This window comes from Desmodus rotundus, chromosome X (genome assembly GCF_022682495.2).
Source record: "Desmodus rotundus isolate HL8 chromosome X, HLdesRot8A.1, whole genome shotgun sequence".
In the NCBI taxonomy this organism is placed as follows: Eukaryota; Metazoa; Chordata; class Mammalia; order Chiroptera; family Phyllostomidae; genus Desmodus; species Desmodus rotundus.
Genome location: NC_071400.1, coordinates 63,089,962 through 63,107,185, shown reverse-complemented (window position 1 = coordinate 63,107,185; position 17,224 = coordinate 63,089,962). Strand labels below are relative to the sequence as shown.

The window sequence follows — 17,224 nt, the reverse complement described above, 5'->3', positions numbered from 1 at the left end:
GACTAATATTCATGTTATTGGTGTTCCAGATGGAGAGGAGAACGTGAAGGGCCTAAAAAAGTATTTGAGAAATTATGACTGAAAACTTCCAAAGTTGATGAAGAAAACAAACTCAGAGATTCAAGAATCTGAGTAAATCCTAAATAGGATAAAACCATAAAATCCATTCAGACACAAAATAATCAAATTGCTAAATACTAAAACAAGGAAATTATCTTGAAGATTACCTATGTCACAATGCCTATATCATTCACCTCACTTCACGTCACCATGTAAGCATTGTGTCATCTCACATCATCACAAGAAAAAGAAGGGTGAGTACAGTACAATAAGATATCCTTATTGAGATTGAGAGAGAGACCACGTTCACATGTCTTTCATTACAGTACACTGTTATAATTGTTCTATTTGATTAATACTCATTGTTGCTATTCTCTTACTGTGCCAAATTTATAAATTAAACTGTATCATAGGCATGTATATATAGGGAAAAACATAGTATATATAGGGATCAGTATTATCTGCAGTTTCAGGCACCCACTGGAATTCTTGGAATGTATCCCCTGCAGATAAGGAGGGACTAATTTTCTCAAGATAGTGTGGTATTGGCAAAAGCATAGACAAACAGATCAATGGAATAGAACAGAGAGTCCCAAAATGGACCCACTCAAATATAGTTAACAGATTTTGGACAAAGGCAATTCACTGGAGAAAATAGAGTCTTTCCAACAAATGGTGCTAGAACAATTGGAAGTCCATATGAAACAAATGAACATCATCACATATCTTTTATCTTATGGAAAATGTAATTCAAAAAGGATCATTGGCCTAAATATAAAATATAAATCTATAAAACTTCTAAAAGTAAACATAGGAGAAAATTTGCATGATATTGGGTTTGGCAATGAGTTGCTAAATACATTACAAAAAGCACCATCCATGAAAAAATTAATAAATTAAACAACAAAAATTTAAAATATTGACCTGTGGAGGACACTGTTAATAGAATGAAAATAAATCCTTCAGATTAGGAGAACATATTTGCAAATTTCATATCTTATGTATCCAGAATATGTAAAGAACACTTAAAATTGAACAGTAAAAGAGAAAATATAATTTAAAAAATTGGCAAAATATCTGAAAAAATATTCTACCAACCCTATACAGATGGCAAAGTATCATATTAAAATATCTTCAATATTATCAGTCACCAGTAAAATGCAAATTGAAACTGCAATGAGTACAGAATGAGATATAATGATTAGAACAGCTAAATTTTGTTATGTATATTATATATCTATATATAACAATATCAAATGCTGGCAAGGATGTGGAACAAAAGGAACTCTCATTCATTCTTAGCGGGAATATAAAATGGTTCAGGCATTTTGAAAAAACAGTTGGGCAGTTACTTATAAAATTTAACAAATGATTATTATATGACCTGGCACTTCCACTAGGAATGAAAGGTATAGAGGAAAGTGAATTGAAAAATTAAGCTTATACAAAAATGTATATAAGAATGTTTATACAGTCTTATTAAAAGTTGCTAAATACTAGAAACAAATAGGATGTCCTTCAATTTGTGAATGGACAAACTGTGGTACATTCACAAAATAGGACGCTATCCAGCAATTAAGTGAACCATTGATTCACATAACAACTAGGATAATAACAAATGCATTATGCTAAGAGAAAGAAGCCAGATCCAACAGCTGACATATGGTATAATTCCACTTATATAATATCCTGGGAAATACAAAATTATAGGAAATTGAACAGATCAGTAGCTTTCAGTGTTTGGTGAAGGTCATAGGTGACCTACAAAAACAATCAGAAAACAATTAATGAAATGGTGATAACTACATAACCATCAATAATTATTTTAAATGTGAGTGGATTGAATGCTCTAATGCTCTAATCAAAAGGCAAATGGAAAAGAAGATGTGATATCATATATATACATACATATATATACACATACATATATATATATGTATAAACTTGGCCATATAAAAGAATAAAATTGTTTGAGACAACAGGGATGGACCTAGAGGGCATTATGCTAAGTGAAGTAAGTCAGATAGAGAAATACAAATATCATATTAATTATTTCATTTATATGTGGAATCTAAAAAACAAAGTAAACAAATGAAACAGAAACACACTCATAGACACAGAGGACAAACTTATAGTTGCCAGATGGGAGGGGATTTGGGGACTAGGTGAAAAAGGTGAAGGGATTAAGGAGTACAAATTGGCAATTACAAATAGTCCCGGGGGTGTACAGTACAGCTTAGGGAATATAGTCTATAATACTGTAATAACTATATATGGTGTCAGGTGGGTGCAGGACTTATTGGGGGGATAACTTTGTAAGTTATATAAATGTCTAACCATTATGCTGTACACCTGAAACTTATATATTAAATGTTAAGTGTAATTTTAAAAAATTTAAAAATTCAATGACATCAGTTACAACAATAAATGTACATAGATTAAGCAATCCAATCCAAAGGTGGAAAAGTCTCATTGGAGTTTCAAAAAAACTAACAATATCTAACTATATGCTTTCTGCGGAAGTTAAAATTTAGATTCAAAGACACAATAGGCTGAAAGCTAAAAAAATTAAAAAATACACCATGCAAACAGCAACTAGAAGAAAGTTGGAGTGCTATACTAATATCACATGAATTAGATGATAAAAATATTGCCAAAATAAGTAGGCACTTTTTATAATGGCAAAAGGATTGACCCATCTAATACATACAGTAATTGCAAATATATATGCCTAAGAACAGAGTCCCCAAATATGTGGAGCAAAAACTGATACAATTCAGGAATAAATAGACAATTCAATGACAATCATCAGAGATATCAATACTCCACTTTTAATAATGAATACAACATCTACACAGATCAACAGAGAAATAGAGATTTAAAAACACTAACCACAAAATAATCCTAATAGATATCTATAAATTGCTCCAATCCAAAAAGCAGAATACACAGTATTCTTAAGTGCACATTGAGTATTTTCCAGTATAGATTATATTCTAAGTCATAAAAACAAGCTTCAATAAATTTAAAAGAATTGAAATCATATAAAGTATGTTCTCCAATCACAGTGGAGTAAAAGTAAAAATTAATATCAGAGTGAACTTTGGGAAATTCACAAATATGTGGACCAGAAGGAAGGATATAATAATTAGAGAATAGGAAAGCATTAGAAAAAATGAATAAAACCAAAAGTTGGTTCATTAAAAAGATTAGCTATCACTTCTTGGCCTTTTGGCTAAGATCAAGTGTAAAAAGTTTGGCAAACTCAAGAAACTTTAGCTAAATTGACAAAGAAAAAAAGAGAAAACTCAAATTAATTAATTCAGAAGTGAAAGAGGAAATATTACTACTGATCTTACAGAAATAAAAAGAATTATATGGAAGTATTTATTATTAGCAACTGTATGTTAACACAATAGGTGACTTAGATGAAATGGACAAATTATTAGAATAATACAAACTTCCAAAATGGACTCAAGAAGAAAAGAAAACTGAAATGCTCTATAGCAAGTAGAGACTGATCTAACTGAGTAACCCCCCCCCCAAAAAAAAATACAACTTGCCACAAAGAAAATCCAGGATTAGATGGATACACCGATGAAGTCCGCCAAACATTTAAAGAATTAACACAATTCTTCAAAAGCTCTTTTGAAAAATAGAAGAGGAAGGGAGTATTTTCCACATCATTCCTTGAGGCCTGTATTTCTGTGATACCAAATGCGGATAAAGATATCAGAGGAAAAGAAAATTACAGACCAATATGGTACGAATATAGATGCAAAAATCCTTAACAGTATACTAGAAATTGAATCCGGCAAAGTATAAAAAACATTATACACTGTTGCCAAGTTAGCTTTATTATAGGAATGCAAGAATGGTTAGATCTCTGTGAAAATCATGTAATATAATACACTTCAGAAGTTTTTCAATCAATAAAGGACATCTACAAAAAAACCCATGGTTAATATGGCACTTAATGGTGAAAGATTGAATCTAATCCCCCTAAAATCAGGAATAAAAGAAGAATGCCAGCAGAGAGAAAGAAGGAGCTTATACCCTTCGCAACAGCATGGATGGAACTGGAGAGCATTATGTTAAGTGAAATAAACCAGATGGTGATGGACAAATACCATATGATCTCACCTTTAACTGGAACATAATAAATAGAAAAAAAAAAGGAAACAAAATATAACCAGAGACATTGAAGTTAAGAACAATCTAGCAGTGGATGGGGGGGGAAGTGGGGAGGGGACAGTGGGGAGAGGGGACTACAGGAACTAATATAAAGGACACATGGACAAAATCAAGGGGGAGGGTGGAGGTGGGGGGGAGGGGGGTTTGGCTGGGGTGGGGTGGAGGGATGGGAAGAAAAGGCACACAACTGTAATTGAATAACAATAAAAAATTAAAAAAAAAAGAAGAATGCCTGTTCTCACCTCATCTTTTCAACATTGTACTAGAAGTTCTACTTATGGAAATATGGTAAGAAAAAGAAATAAAACGCATGCAGAAAGGAAGAAATGAAACTACCTCTATTTGCAGATGACATGATCATATATACAGAAAATCCCAAGGAATTCACTAAAACATGCTATTACAACTAGTATGATTTTAACAATGTTGAAAAGCTACAAAACATGATGGCCAGAGGGAAGGGGGGCTGGGAATTGGGTGGAGGTGGGCAAATAGTGTCAACAATAAAAATAAAGTTAAAAAATAAAATAACTGATCCATAATGGAACACAAATAAAAGAGGCCCTGGCCAGGTGGCTCAGTTGGAGCATCAGCCAAAAGGCTGCAGGTTTGATTTCCAATCAGGGCACATAGGTACCAGTAACTAGGTTGTGGGTTCATACAGGAGACAACCAATCTATGTTTCTCTCACACATCGATGTTTCTTTCTCTCTCCCTTTCTCTCTAAAATCAATAAAAACATATCTTCAGGTGAGGGGGGTGGGAAAGGACCTAAATAAATGGAACAACATCCCATGTTCATGGACCTAACACTTAATTGTTAAAATTTTGATACTCGATCTACAGATTCAACAAAATCCTTACCAAAATTCCAGGTGACTTCTTTGCAGCAATTGACAAGTTGATTCTAAAATTCATATGAAAATTTCAGGGGCCTAGAAGAGCCACAAGATCATCTTGAAAAAGAGGAACAAAATTGGAGGACTAACCCCTCCCAATTTAGAAACAGAACTGAAAAACTATAATAATACAGTGTGGTGGTGGCATAAAGATAGACATATAATCCAATGGAATAGAACAGAGAGCCCTGAAATAAACTCAAATCTATGGTCAATTAATTTTCATCAATGGTCCAAAACAATTCAGTTCTTTACTCTTCAACCAATGGAGCTGGGACAACTAGCTATCCACATGTAGAGAATGAAGTTGGACCTCTACCTCACACCACATGGATCAAAGACCTAAATGTAAGAGCTAAAACTATACATAAATCTTTGTGATTTTGGATTAGATGTTTTCTGGGATATGACACCTAAAGCAAAAGCAACAAAGGAAACAATATGTAAATTGCACTTCATCAAAATGAAAAACTTTTGTGCTTCAAAAGATATTGTCAAGAACATAAAAAGACAACCCAGATTATGGTACTAAATATTTGCAGTTTATAGATCTGATAAGAATTTAGTTTCCAGAATATATAATGAAGTCTTACAAATCAACACAAGTAAAAAGACAACTTAATTTTTTTTAATGGGCAAAGAATTTGAATAGACATTTCTCCAAAGATATAGAAATAGCCAATAAATACACAAAAAAGGTCAATATCATTAGTAATTAATGAAATTCAAGTTAGAATCACAATGAGAAATTTAATATACACTCAGGATGGCTGAAACAAAAAGTGGACAAGTGTTAGTGAGGATATAGAGAAACTGGAACCCTCATATGTTGCTTTTGGGAATGTAAAATAGTGAACCCACTTTGAAAAATAGTTTGGCAGTGTCTCAAAGTATTATACAGTAGTCCCCACTGATGCTGGGTTTCGCTTTCCGTGGTTTCAGTTACCCATGCTCAACCACCAGCTGAAAATATTAAATAGAAAATTCCAATAATAAACAATTCATAAGCTCAAAATTGCACACTATTCTGAGTAGCATGATAAAATGTCACACCATCCAGCTCTGTCCTGCCCAAGACATAAATCATACTTTTGCCCAGCATCTCCACACTGTGTACTCTACCCGCCTGTTAGTCACTTAATAGCCTTGCCAATTATAAGATCGACATCATGATATCAAAGTTCTAGCGTTCAAGTAAACCTTATTTTACTTAATAATGGCCCCAAAGCACAAGAATAGTGTTGCTGAGTGGTGGGGAGAAAATGCAGACAGCTGTAAATGAACAACAATAAAGAAAAAAGAATAGTATTGCTGGCAATTTGGATATGCCAAAAGAAACTGGAAAGTGCTTCCTTCCATGGAAAAAGTAAGTATAGTACAATAAGATATTTTGAGAGACCAAATTCACATAACTTTTATTACAATATATGTTATAATGATTTTATTCTCACTAGCCATTGTTAATCTCTTACTGAGATTAATTTGTAAATTAACCTTTATCATAGTTATGTATGTGCAGGGAAAAATATAATATATATAGGTTTTGTACTCTCTGTAGTTTCAGGCATCCACTGAAGTATTAGAACACATCCCCTGTGGATAAGGGTGCACTACTGTAGATAGTTACCACATGACTCAGTAATTCCAATCCTAGGTATATATCCAAGCAAAGTAAAAACATATGTTCAAACAAAAAGTTGTACAAGAATGTTCATGGCAGCATTATTCATAGAAGCTAGAATTGAAAACAACCCAAATGGCCATCAATTCATGAATGGAAAACAAAAAGTGGTATATCCATACAATGAAATATTATTCAGCTATTAAGAATGAAGTACCTGTACATGTTACAACATGGATAAACCTTAAAAATATTATGCCCAATAAAAGAAGCCAAGTACAAAAGGATTGATTCCATTTATATGAAATGTCCAGACTAGCCAAACCTACAGAGATAATAAGTAGATTAGTGGTTGCCAGGGGCTGAGGGGAGAGGAGAATCTGCAATAATTCTGAAGGGTATGTGGTTTCTTCTGGGGGAGATGAAGTGTCCTGGAATTAGTGGTGATGCTGTACAATCATGTGAACATACTAACAACCAAGAAAACTAAGATGGCAGGGTAGGTAAACAGGGCTTGCCTCTTTGCACAACTACATCAAAATTACAACTAAATTATAGAACAACCATCATTCAGAACCGCCAGTAATCAAGCTGAATGGAAGTTCTACAACTTACAGAATTAAGGAAGAAACCACATTGAGACTGGTAAGAGGGGTAGAGATGTGGAAGGGACTGGTCCCATACCCATGTGTGGTGGGTGAAAGTCAGGAGGGGTATCTCAGGAGCAAGGGAGTGGGGAGAGCTTGGTTGAGGGAGGTAAAGAGAGAAAAATCGGAACAACCATAATAGCATAAACAATAAAATATAATTTATATTAAAAATATATACCACTAAGTTGTACATTTTTTTAGATTTTATTTTTTTATTTTTTTATTTTTAGAGAGAGGGGAAGGGAAGGAGAAAGAGAGGAAGAGAAACATCAATGTGTGGTTGCCTCTCATGTGCCCCCCACTGGGGACTTGGCCTGCAACACAGGTATATGCCCTAGACTGGGAATCGAACTGGCGACCCTTTGGTTCGCAGGCCTGCACTCAAATCACTGAGTTACACCAGCCAGGGCTAAGTTGTACATTTTAAAATGGTACTTTATGGTAAGTTATTTCTATTAAAAATTAAAAAATGTATAGGAAAAGATATATCAGGCAACTATTAAGCTAAATAGAAATAATATATGTTTATTAATATTAGAAAGAAATTGCTGCAAGGCAAAATGCCAATGATATTAAACCAGAAATAAATAAGCTCCTTATACATCAATAAAATCTTCAAGTTGCCAGGAAGATAAAACAATTCTAAATTTATGTGTAATTATTTACAAATATTCAAAATTGACATACAAGGAAATATTAACAAAGTTTGCATATCAATAAGCAGCCAAAACTGCAGAATAATATAGAGCGTTTGTGCCAGATAAACAAACACAACTTAAATATACTACAGTGAACTAAACATTTTTTTCAATTGCTCATGGAACATTCACCAAAAACTTTCATATGTTAGAGTCTAACAATTAGACCATAAATCAAAAGTCCGTAGATTTCAAAGAGTTGAAATCATACAAAATTTGTTTTGTGAAGAGAATGAAATCAGACTGGAAATGGCAAGAGCACTGATCTGTTAAAACAGAAGCTTGCCTTGCACAAGGTCTGGCAGAGATTACAGGAGGCCTCCTGTTGTGCTAGGAATTAACCCTTTAGTTGCACAATGATAAGTAGTAAGTCCCAGCCATCCTGGAAAAGGCACTGAGATGGTCAGGACAACTGACTAAGTGGCAGGGAAACTAAGAAACTGGAGCCATGCTTACTTTCTTAATTTTCTGGAAATATTTTACAAATTCATATGACCATACAATTGCGCATCTGGGAATAACAGTTCTGTTTAGTAGGCCAATTATAGTATCAGATACTTATATTTAATAAAAGAAAGTCTTAAAATTGATGAACTGAGCAACCAATTCCAGAGGTTAAAAAAGAATAGTAGAATAAATCAAAAGAAATAGGATAATGATAAGAAAAACAGTTCAATAGAAAACAAAGATATACAGAAAGAATCAAAAAGCCAAAAGTCAATTACTTAAAAATAAAAACTTACTAGAGTAGCAAACTTCTAGAAAGATTGATCAGGAAGAAAAAAGAGAAGGTACAAATAAACAATATTAGAACAAAAGAGAAAATAACTGCAAATGCAACAGAGATTTTAAGAAAATATAAAGATAGGAACTTTATGCAAACAAATTTGAAAAGTGGTGTGAAATAGAATTAATTCTAGAACAGTGTAACTTAACAAAACTGACAAGTAGAAATAGCAAACTGGAGCAATTCAATAATTATTTAAAAGATTATATCAGTTCAAATACTTCTTATGAAGAAGATACCAGGCCTCAAAATTGTGCCAAATATTTAAAGAACAAATAGTTCCTTGGACCACCTCTCTCATAACACAGAATGAAAGGAAATAGTTCCCACCTCATTTTATGACACCAAAATCAAATAAGGAAATAGAGAATGAAAAAAATTACAGGCCAATCTCATTTAAGAACCAAATCCCAAATTCCTGAACAAAATATTAATGAACTAAATCCAAGCAGTTTTAATTTTTCACGGGACTGTAAGATTAGTTCAACACAATAAAAAATCTCTAATGTGATTCACCTTAACAGATTAAAGTATAAAACCAGCACGTCATCTCAGTAGATACAGAAAGCACCATTAATAAAATTTAGCATCTACTCATTTCAAAATAATCCTATTGGCAAATTAAGAATAAACTGAATTTTTTTTTGAAAGATAAACTGAACTTCTTTACCCTGTTAAATGGTATCTACAAAAATCTACAGCAAATTTACTCAATGGTGAAACTTTAAAAGCATTCCCTTTAAAATTAGGATCAACATAATGTACACTATTAACATTTCTATTCAACATTGTACTAAAAATGATATGTGTGTATTGGTGGTAGGAGGTCCCAGCAGTGCAGTAATATAAGAAAAAGTGACCCAAAAATATGAGGATTGGAGGAGGAAAAAGAAAACTGTCATTTACATACAAGTTATCAAAATCAATTATTAGGTCAGGTTTGCTAGTTACAAATGCAATATCCAAATACCAATTATATTTATATATTAGCAATAAACTGCTGTAAAATATAATTTTCTAAAAAGGTATTTTAAAAATTGGCAGCAAAAATTTCATGCAATGATGTGGAAGCCCTTTTAAATTACAAAACTTTACTCAAATGACATGAAAAAAGTCTAAATAGATGGAGAGACACACCATGTTTACAGAAGACTCAATATTGCAAAGATGTTAACTCGCCTTAAACTGATCTACAGACTGAATGTAATTCCCATCAAAATCCCCAAAATTTTGTCAGTGTGTATGTGTTTTTGTGTGTAACTTGAAAAGCTGATTCCAAAATTTATGGGGACAGCATTTCATTTTATTTAATTACATTTTATAACCAAAAACTAGAAACTACATAAATACTCATGAACATTAAGATGGATAAATAAGCTGTAGATATTCATAAAACATAATATTACACAGGCAAGAAAGAATAAACAAACTACAATTGCATCCAGTAATAATATAGATGGCCAACAAAACATAACGGTGAATGAGAAAAACAAGTCACAGATGAATATACACAGCTGTTCAAGCCCTTTCTACATGCTAATGCGTTCAGTCCTCAGAACAACCTCATTAAATGATTGTGTAGCTCCCCTCCCCCATGACCCTCTTTGGGTTCCAGGCAGGTCTTCTGGACAGGATACTCCAAGCACAAGATGATTCAAGTATTTCTGGGGTAAATAGAAATTCCTGGCCCCCTCCGCAAGAAAAAGTGAAGCAGACATTGTTCAGGCAGGATGTGGCACACGCTAAGTTCATTGCATTTGTGATCTGACACAATTCAATCAATGCCTTAGCCTTGTGCACACAGAGCCCCATGCTTGGCTATTGTGAGTGGTAGAGTGAAAGTAACACAGTGACTGTTTTTACTGAGCATCCCTATGTGCCTTGCTCTGGGCTTGATGCTGGGGATACGATGGGAAAAAGACCACACACCCACCTTCTTATTCAAATAGTAATAACATTTATTGAGTGCTTACTATAAGCTGGACACTCTTCTAAGGGTTTTATATACTTTAGCTATCTAATCTTCACAACAACACTGTTACTAACTTCTTTTTACAGATGAGAAAATGGAAGCACAGAGAAGTTAAGAGACTTGTCCAAGGTCACAGAGGCAGGAGCTGGGACTCAAACCTAGGCAGTCTAAATCCAGAACCTTTGAATCACTGAATCAGCCCAACAATATGGGAAGGCAGGTATTAATCCTGTTTTACAGTTGAGGAAAGAGAGGCTCAGAACTAAAGTGAGCACATTTATTTTGCATCCTTTATGTGACAGAGACTATATTAGGTGATCGATGTCTATTATTTTTCCAACCTGAAAAACGTTCCCAGAAATATAAGGATCCTAACTGGAGAACACAGGTATTCAGAGTGTCTTCCCTGCATGCCAGCTCAACCCAACGGTCCCTTAGAAAGGATCGAGAGTGTCTGAGTGGGTGAGGGTGAGATGTAATTCTGTCTCGTCCAGGTTCCTAGATCTCCAAATGAGTGAGTAAAACTGCCAGTGGAAAGGAGGAGAAAGGAGAACATGAGGTTTTCCTCCCTCTTTCTCTTCTTCCTCCATCTACACCCTACATCCTACATACTGTATTTAATACCCTACATCTTCCTGGATCCTCTAAGCAACTACCTCTCCCCCTGCCTCTACTAGACATGACCCTGGACCTTCTGTAGCATTAGCATAGTGGAGGCTTGGTCAGCTTGTCCTTGAGTTGTCTCAGTCCAACAGTCCATAGCTGTTTTATCTCTGCCCACCTTATGGCTCCTCAGGCCATAATCCTTGGGCTGGAAGTACCTTGGTTCACAACTGTCCCCCTTTATCTATGGGAAATGGTATACTGCAGTTTAAAAAGAAATATTTTTACAAGTTTCATTTGCTTCTCCTTTGCCCCTCCTTTTTCTTTAATTTTCAAAGTGAACATTACTCCAACAGGCTGTCCCTAAGAAGACTGAGTGTCTTCTCCCTCTCTGGGGAGAGCAGCAAGTGTCCATATGTGCCAAGAATGCAATACAGGAGATAGGACACCCAGCCTTTCCCAACCGAGTCAGGTATAGATTTATTAGAAGAGGCTTGAGAAAGGGGAGGAGCAATACTGACCAATGACATGGTACTGTGTGTACCCAGCACCTGTCCCCTGAGAAATGGTTCTAGGAACCATCACCTGATTACATCCATGCACTCTCAGACAGAACCAATTTCCAGACATTTCACTGAGATCACCAAAATGGAATATTCTAGGTTAAGCACTGAACAGTTCCAAACTAGAAATGTCAAATTTCAAACAAGAAGCATTCTAAATAAGCTCAAGATGAGGAAGAAAAGTTCCTAGTCAAAAATTGCTGATTAAATGATCTCGATCCAATCCTCATTCTTTCTCTGTCTTTCTCTCTCTTTTTGTCTTACTCTCATTCTTTCTCTACCTTTTCTGACATTAGCGTCTTGTTATTTTACAGCTACTTCATCTAGCTGCTCATCTATTACAACGTTCAGGTTGGGGTGGGAGTGGACGGGGGGGCATGCTTTTGCTCTTTTTCTATACCCACTCTACCACCACCACCTTGAAGCCTATGGAAGCAAACCCCACTTACAGCCCCTCCTCCGTTGCAGCCCACTGCTGCCGCTGCTGTGTGGAATCCAGATCTTCTGCAACCTGGTTTGGGTGAGTTCTTCCATCTCTTGAGACATCTTAGGTGTCACAGCTAATGACACCGCTGTCCATAAGATACCGGACCTTATGAACTGGGACTTCTTGTCTTGCTAACTGTCTCTTCTGTTGCTGTGGCCACAGCAGCAGGTAGACAGAGTTGGGACAGAGAGATGAGCTGGGCTTCTGAATCCTCTGGCAGCCTGTCTCCAGCCTCCTTTCCTTTTTCCTAGTCCTTGCCTGCTTTTGCTTCTCTATGTACCAGTAAGGGCTTGAGTGCAGAGAGGGAGAGGTTGGGCAGAGGTCAGCAGAGGCCTCTGAACTCCAAGAGCTGTGTACATAGGAGATAAGTTCCTTCCAGCAAAGGAGGGCAGCCAGCAAGACAGCCCAGGTCTGGCCAGCCACTTCCCTCCAATGAAGACAGGACTATTAGAGTATGCAAATAAAAGACCAAAGATCATGTGCTTACACCCTGTGTAGGGTGGGGAGGCAAAGGTGTTGGAAGCAGGTCTCAGTAGCTTTCACAGCTTTGAAATAAAATACAGGCCCACATAGAATGTCAAGTTTCAATCTGGAAACTGAGATGCACATCAGAAATGCAAGGTTCCCAAGTACAAACATACATAGTCCCTAATGAAGAATGCAATGTTTTCATCTAGCAATCAAAGGCCCAAACTGGAAGTGGAAGATCCACTGCCTTACTGCCCCACCCTCCCCTACATAACGGCATCGCAACACTTGTCTTCCCTTAAATTCTTCTGCCTTTCTTATTGGAGGGCCTCTCCTTCTAAAATGTGCTGCCTGGGGCACTCTTGGGGAGATGGGCACTATTCAATCATCTTATGCTCTCCCAAGCCTAGGCTAAATAAATCAGAGTAAACCTGACACTTCTGGGAAGAGGAATGAGTGCAGCCATTGCTGGGGGAGAGATGGCAAGTGCTGCCCACATGGCTGCCAGCAGCTATCAGGTGGGACCTTATTCGGAACCTGGCTAAAGTTCCTCATGCCAAGCCATAGGAATGGAGGTTTAGAGTGGAAGCTGCAGCAAGCTGAGTATGGGGAGCAGTAAGCAATGGACTCAAAGTAGGACATCCATCCTGATATCTCTACTTTACCCTCCTTCTCCCCCTGGTTGTATTGAGGCTTTTATGTGTGGACGTCATCTAAAAGTACAGCTTACCTGGAAGATGTCCAAGTGTTCTCTTACTTCATTCTTCTGCAACCTCCCCACCCCCTGGTGAACCCCTGTTAATTGGCTATGAGAAAGCTCAACTTTCTTCCACTGAGTTGGGTGATACAGGGGCAATCTCTTGGGGATAGAAATCTCCAGTCCGTACCCTCCAATGCTCTTAGATCCACTTTGCCTTTTAAGAAGTCCCTTGAAGTACATTCTCAGTGTCCTAGTCTACACAAGGGTTAGATTCCTTCCAGTTGTGTATAAATCATTACCAAACTTTCAATACATTTCACAGCCTGCCCATGTAAATGATTCTCCTGAAGCAGTGGATCACAGTGATTAAGAGCAACAGTATCTTGGAGCCATACTACGCAAATGGAATCCCACCTCTGCCCCTTGTTATGAGATCCAGGGCAGAAGACAAACTTCTCAGTACTTCAGTTTTTTTCATCTGGTAAGAATACCTACCCATTTATGGTTGTTGAAGATTCAACATGTTAATATATGTAAAGCAACCTGGGAAATACTCAATATATATATCACCTAGCACTGTGATCCCCTTTGTGAAGTAAATGGTCAAACATCTCTTTGGCAAAGGGAATGCTGAGCATACAGGAAACACTTGGTAAAGGAAATTTACAACATTATGACAAAGGATTAACATTTATAATAAATAAAGAACTCCTCCCAATCAACTAGAAAGATGAATTCATTTTTACTTTTTTTTTTTGAAGACTCCTAGAAATTTTTCATCCAACCCTCTCAGGTAAGGAAATGAAGGTCTAGAGAGGGGAAGTATTTTCCTAAGGTCCTGTAGCAAATAGGTCACCAAGTCAGGAGTAAAACACTGAGCACCTGATTTCTCCCAATCCAGGGCTTTTCTTTGGTTAATTAATCAATCTAGCTTGATTTAAGAATGCGGTCTTTCAGATTAGCTGAGAACGTTTAGAGTCTCAGAACCAGACTTTGAAAGACATATAACTCTCTTAAATCCTAATAAGTCTCTTAATAAATATCACTCTGCTAATGCTAATAATCTTAACAACTCTTTAAATGTATGTTTTCCACAGCCCACAAAGCAGCAACATATTTCTTATCCTAGTTGCTCCTTATAAACATTCTCACTAGCCTCACAGGGAAACTGAGGTCTAGAGAGGGGAGGGGGCTTGTCCAAGGTAATCAAGCTAGTATCATGAACCCTCTTCTGTTTACAGTTTTGTCCTTATGATCCTGCCAAGAGGCAGAAAGATAATTTTAGCACTAGGAAATATGATATAGGGAGCTAGCAGGCTGAAATGGTAAACCTAGGATCCAGTCTTGAAAACCCAACTTAAAACTGCCTGGAATTGGCTATTTACTGATTTATTTTTACCACTGTTAACAATTCTGGTCCCAGAAGCAGGAGAACTAAACAAGCTTTATGGAAAGGCCTGAGCCTGGCTCTTGTCAATGAAGCCCCAGCCTACCTCTCCAGTATGTATCTCTTTAGATCCCCGTGCTTAAACTATGCTGGCTGACTCACTGGGCCCAAAACATCCCATGCACTAATTTTTGCCTCTGGGCCTTTGCTTAGCCTGGACTGCCTTCTCTTCCCTTCCATTCTCAACAAAATACAACTCACTCTTCAAGATCTGGCTCAATGTTCACTTCCTCTTGAAAGACTTCCCTGTATTCTCAGGACACGTTTTGTCTTTGGTTCTCATATTGTCTATATCCTTCCATCTGTCCGAGCAAGTATCCACCTGTGTTTCACTGGTCTACTTCCCTACTACACTGTGAGATCCTTGAGAATGAGAACTGGATCTCAGCTATCTGTGATCTGTTTCTCCAGTGTCCAGTTAAGGCTCTGGCACAGAGGAGACACTTGCTCGATGAGTGTTTGTATACTTTAAAACATCTCTTTGTCCTAGATGAGATAAACACGTAGACAAATAATCCCCATTTAACAAGGTAAATGTTATACAAAGAGGTATGCAGGACCCTGGGTGGGGGAACTAACCTGGTTGAAGATAGAAGGTGACATCTAAAAAGTTTCTCAGCCTTGAATGGGACAGAACAGAATACATAAAAGAAGGACATCTTCCCTGAAAAGGTCCAATTAACTGGTTAAAGAACAAGGGTTCACTCAGTACCAGAGACTCACTCAACACCAAAAGCTGAGCCACAAATTCTAAAATGGGGTTAACTCTGGGGAGGAAAAGCATTCAGTGTGACTTTCTGAGGCCCACAGATCCTGATCATCCTCCCGAAGTATGAGTATGTTATAGAATCCCATTAAAAGCAGTATCAAGACAGGACTGATGGGTAGAATATCACCAATGGGGCCTCCCTATTGATAATTCTTGGAGTGTGTGGGTGTGAATACATTTGGACAAGGGCAATTGGCCACATGCTTACAGGTCAGGTGCCTATATGTAATGATCAGGTCTTCTGTGGCAGCAGCCTAGGATCTATTTCTTCCTTAGCCTCTTCCTTGGTCCACCATACTCCACTACTTTCAGCCCCATGCCTTGGACCCAAGCTCGCTGCATTCTAGTTCTAGGTGTGGCTTCACATACCATAGTCACTCAGGGAGAACAGCAACTAGAGGGTTGTGGGTGGTATTGCATGCTGAGGCTACAGAAAAATCAGGATCACTAATGTCAGGCAGAGCATAGAAGTGTTGAAATATCTCCAAAGAGCATTGGTTCCTGTCCTTCCATTCCTCTTCCCCTCAAGACAGTCCTCTAAGGGAATAGGTTAAAGACTTCAATTTCCATTTTAGTGAGGAGGCTATTGAAACCCAGAGAAGCTAAAAAGCTTGTTCAAGTGCCACAGCGAAACAGCCCTACCTCATACACTGGGGGAAGAGATAAAATCTCCATCACCCAGGTCATTCAAAACTGAAGTAGACCAAGTTAGAGAGACTTCTGAAAGCACTATGGAACCAGCCTTTGGGTTATTGTCCCACAAAGATAGGTCAGAAGGATGATAGGTAGATAGATAGATAATTAGATATAGGTATCATCTTTTCCCTAACTTTCTCACAGCCTTTAATGCACACTTCAAGTGACCACCTATGCAAAACAACAACAACAACAACAAACCCCAAAGCTTTCCACACAGCCTAAAGGACAGATTTGGATTTGTGTAACTCATTTTTTCTGTTTCACCTACCTGTTCTCCTAAAGGTTTTTCCTTCCATTGTTATTTATCCCGACACACAGTCAATCCTCTTCTATTTAGAACCCCCAAATGAGTCCAGTGGGTGGCGTCAAAGAGGGAGCCTGGAGCCTTTCGTTGGTTTCCTGGGAAGGCTGGGGAAGTATCCTTGGTAAGAGGTGTGTGTTTGTGCTTTTGAAATATCAGCTGTTGTAGTTGCCAAAGAAGTTCCTGAGCCACCTGGAGCCTTTTCTCTTCAGGCTAACCATGTGTTCACATTGCCCCAAAGGTCAGAACTAATATTAACAAGCCACTGCAGAAAGGGGAAATTAAAACCAGCAACTGAGACAGGCA

At 37.1% G+C, this 17,224-nt stretch overlaps 1 protein-coding gene across 4 annotated transcripts in view; it reads right to left on the bottom strand.

Annotated features, from left to right (window-relative positions):
* The window catches only part of PFKFB1 (6-phosphofructo-2-kinase/fructose-2,6-biphosphatase 1), a 48,511-nt gene extending 31,488 nt beyond the window's left edge, over positions 1–17,023 (bottom strand). The window contains exons 1-2 of one of the 4 annotated variants that reach the window (XM_045198644.2): positions 16,886–17,011; positions 5,119–5,189 (exon numbers count right to left, since the gene is read on the bottom strand). Coding sequence is in view for 2 of the 4 variants with exons in the window: in XM_024564363.3 (XP_024420131.2) it covers positions 12,497–12,593 (97 nt within the window). In the remaining 2 variants the exon portion in view is untranslated. Of the gene's footprint in view, positions 1–5,118; positions 5,190–12,496; positions 12,889–16,885 lie in introns of those variants that run through there. The other 3 variants (XM_045198643.2, XM_045198642.2, XM_024564363.3) reach the window with 3 other exon arrangements.
* Between the last annotated feature and the right edge of the window lie 201 nt (positions 17,024–17,224).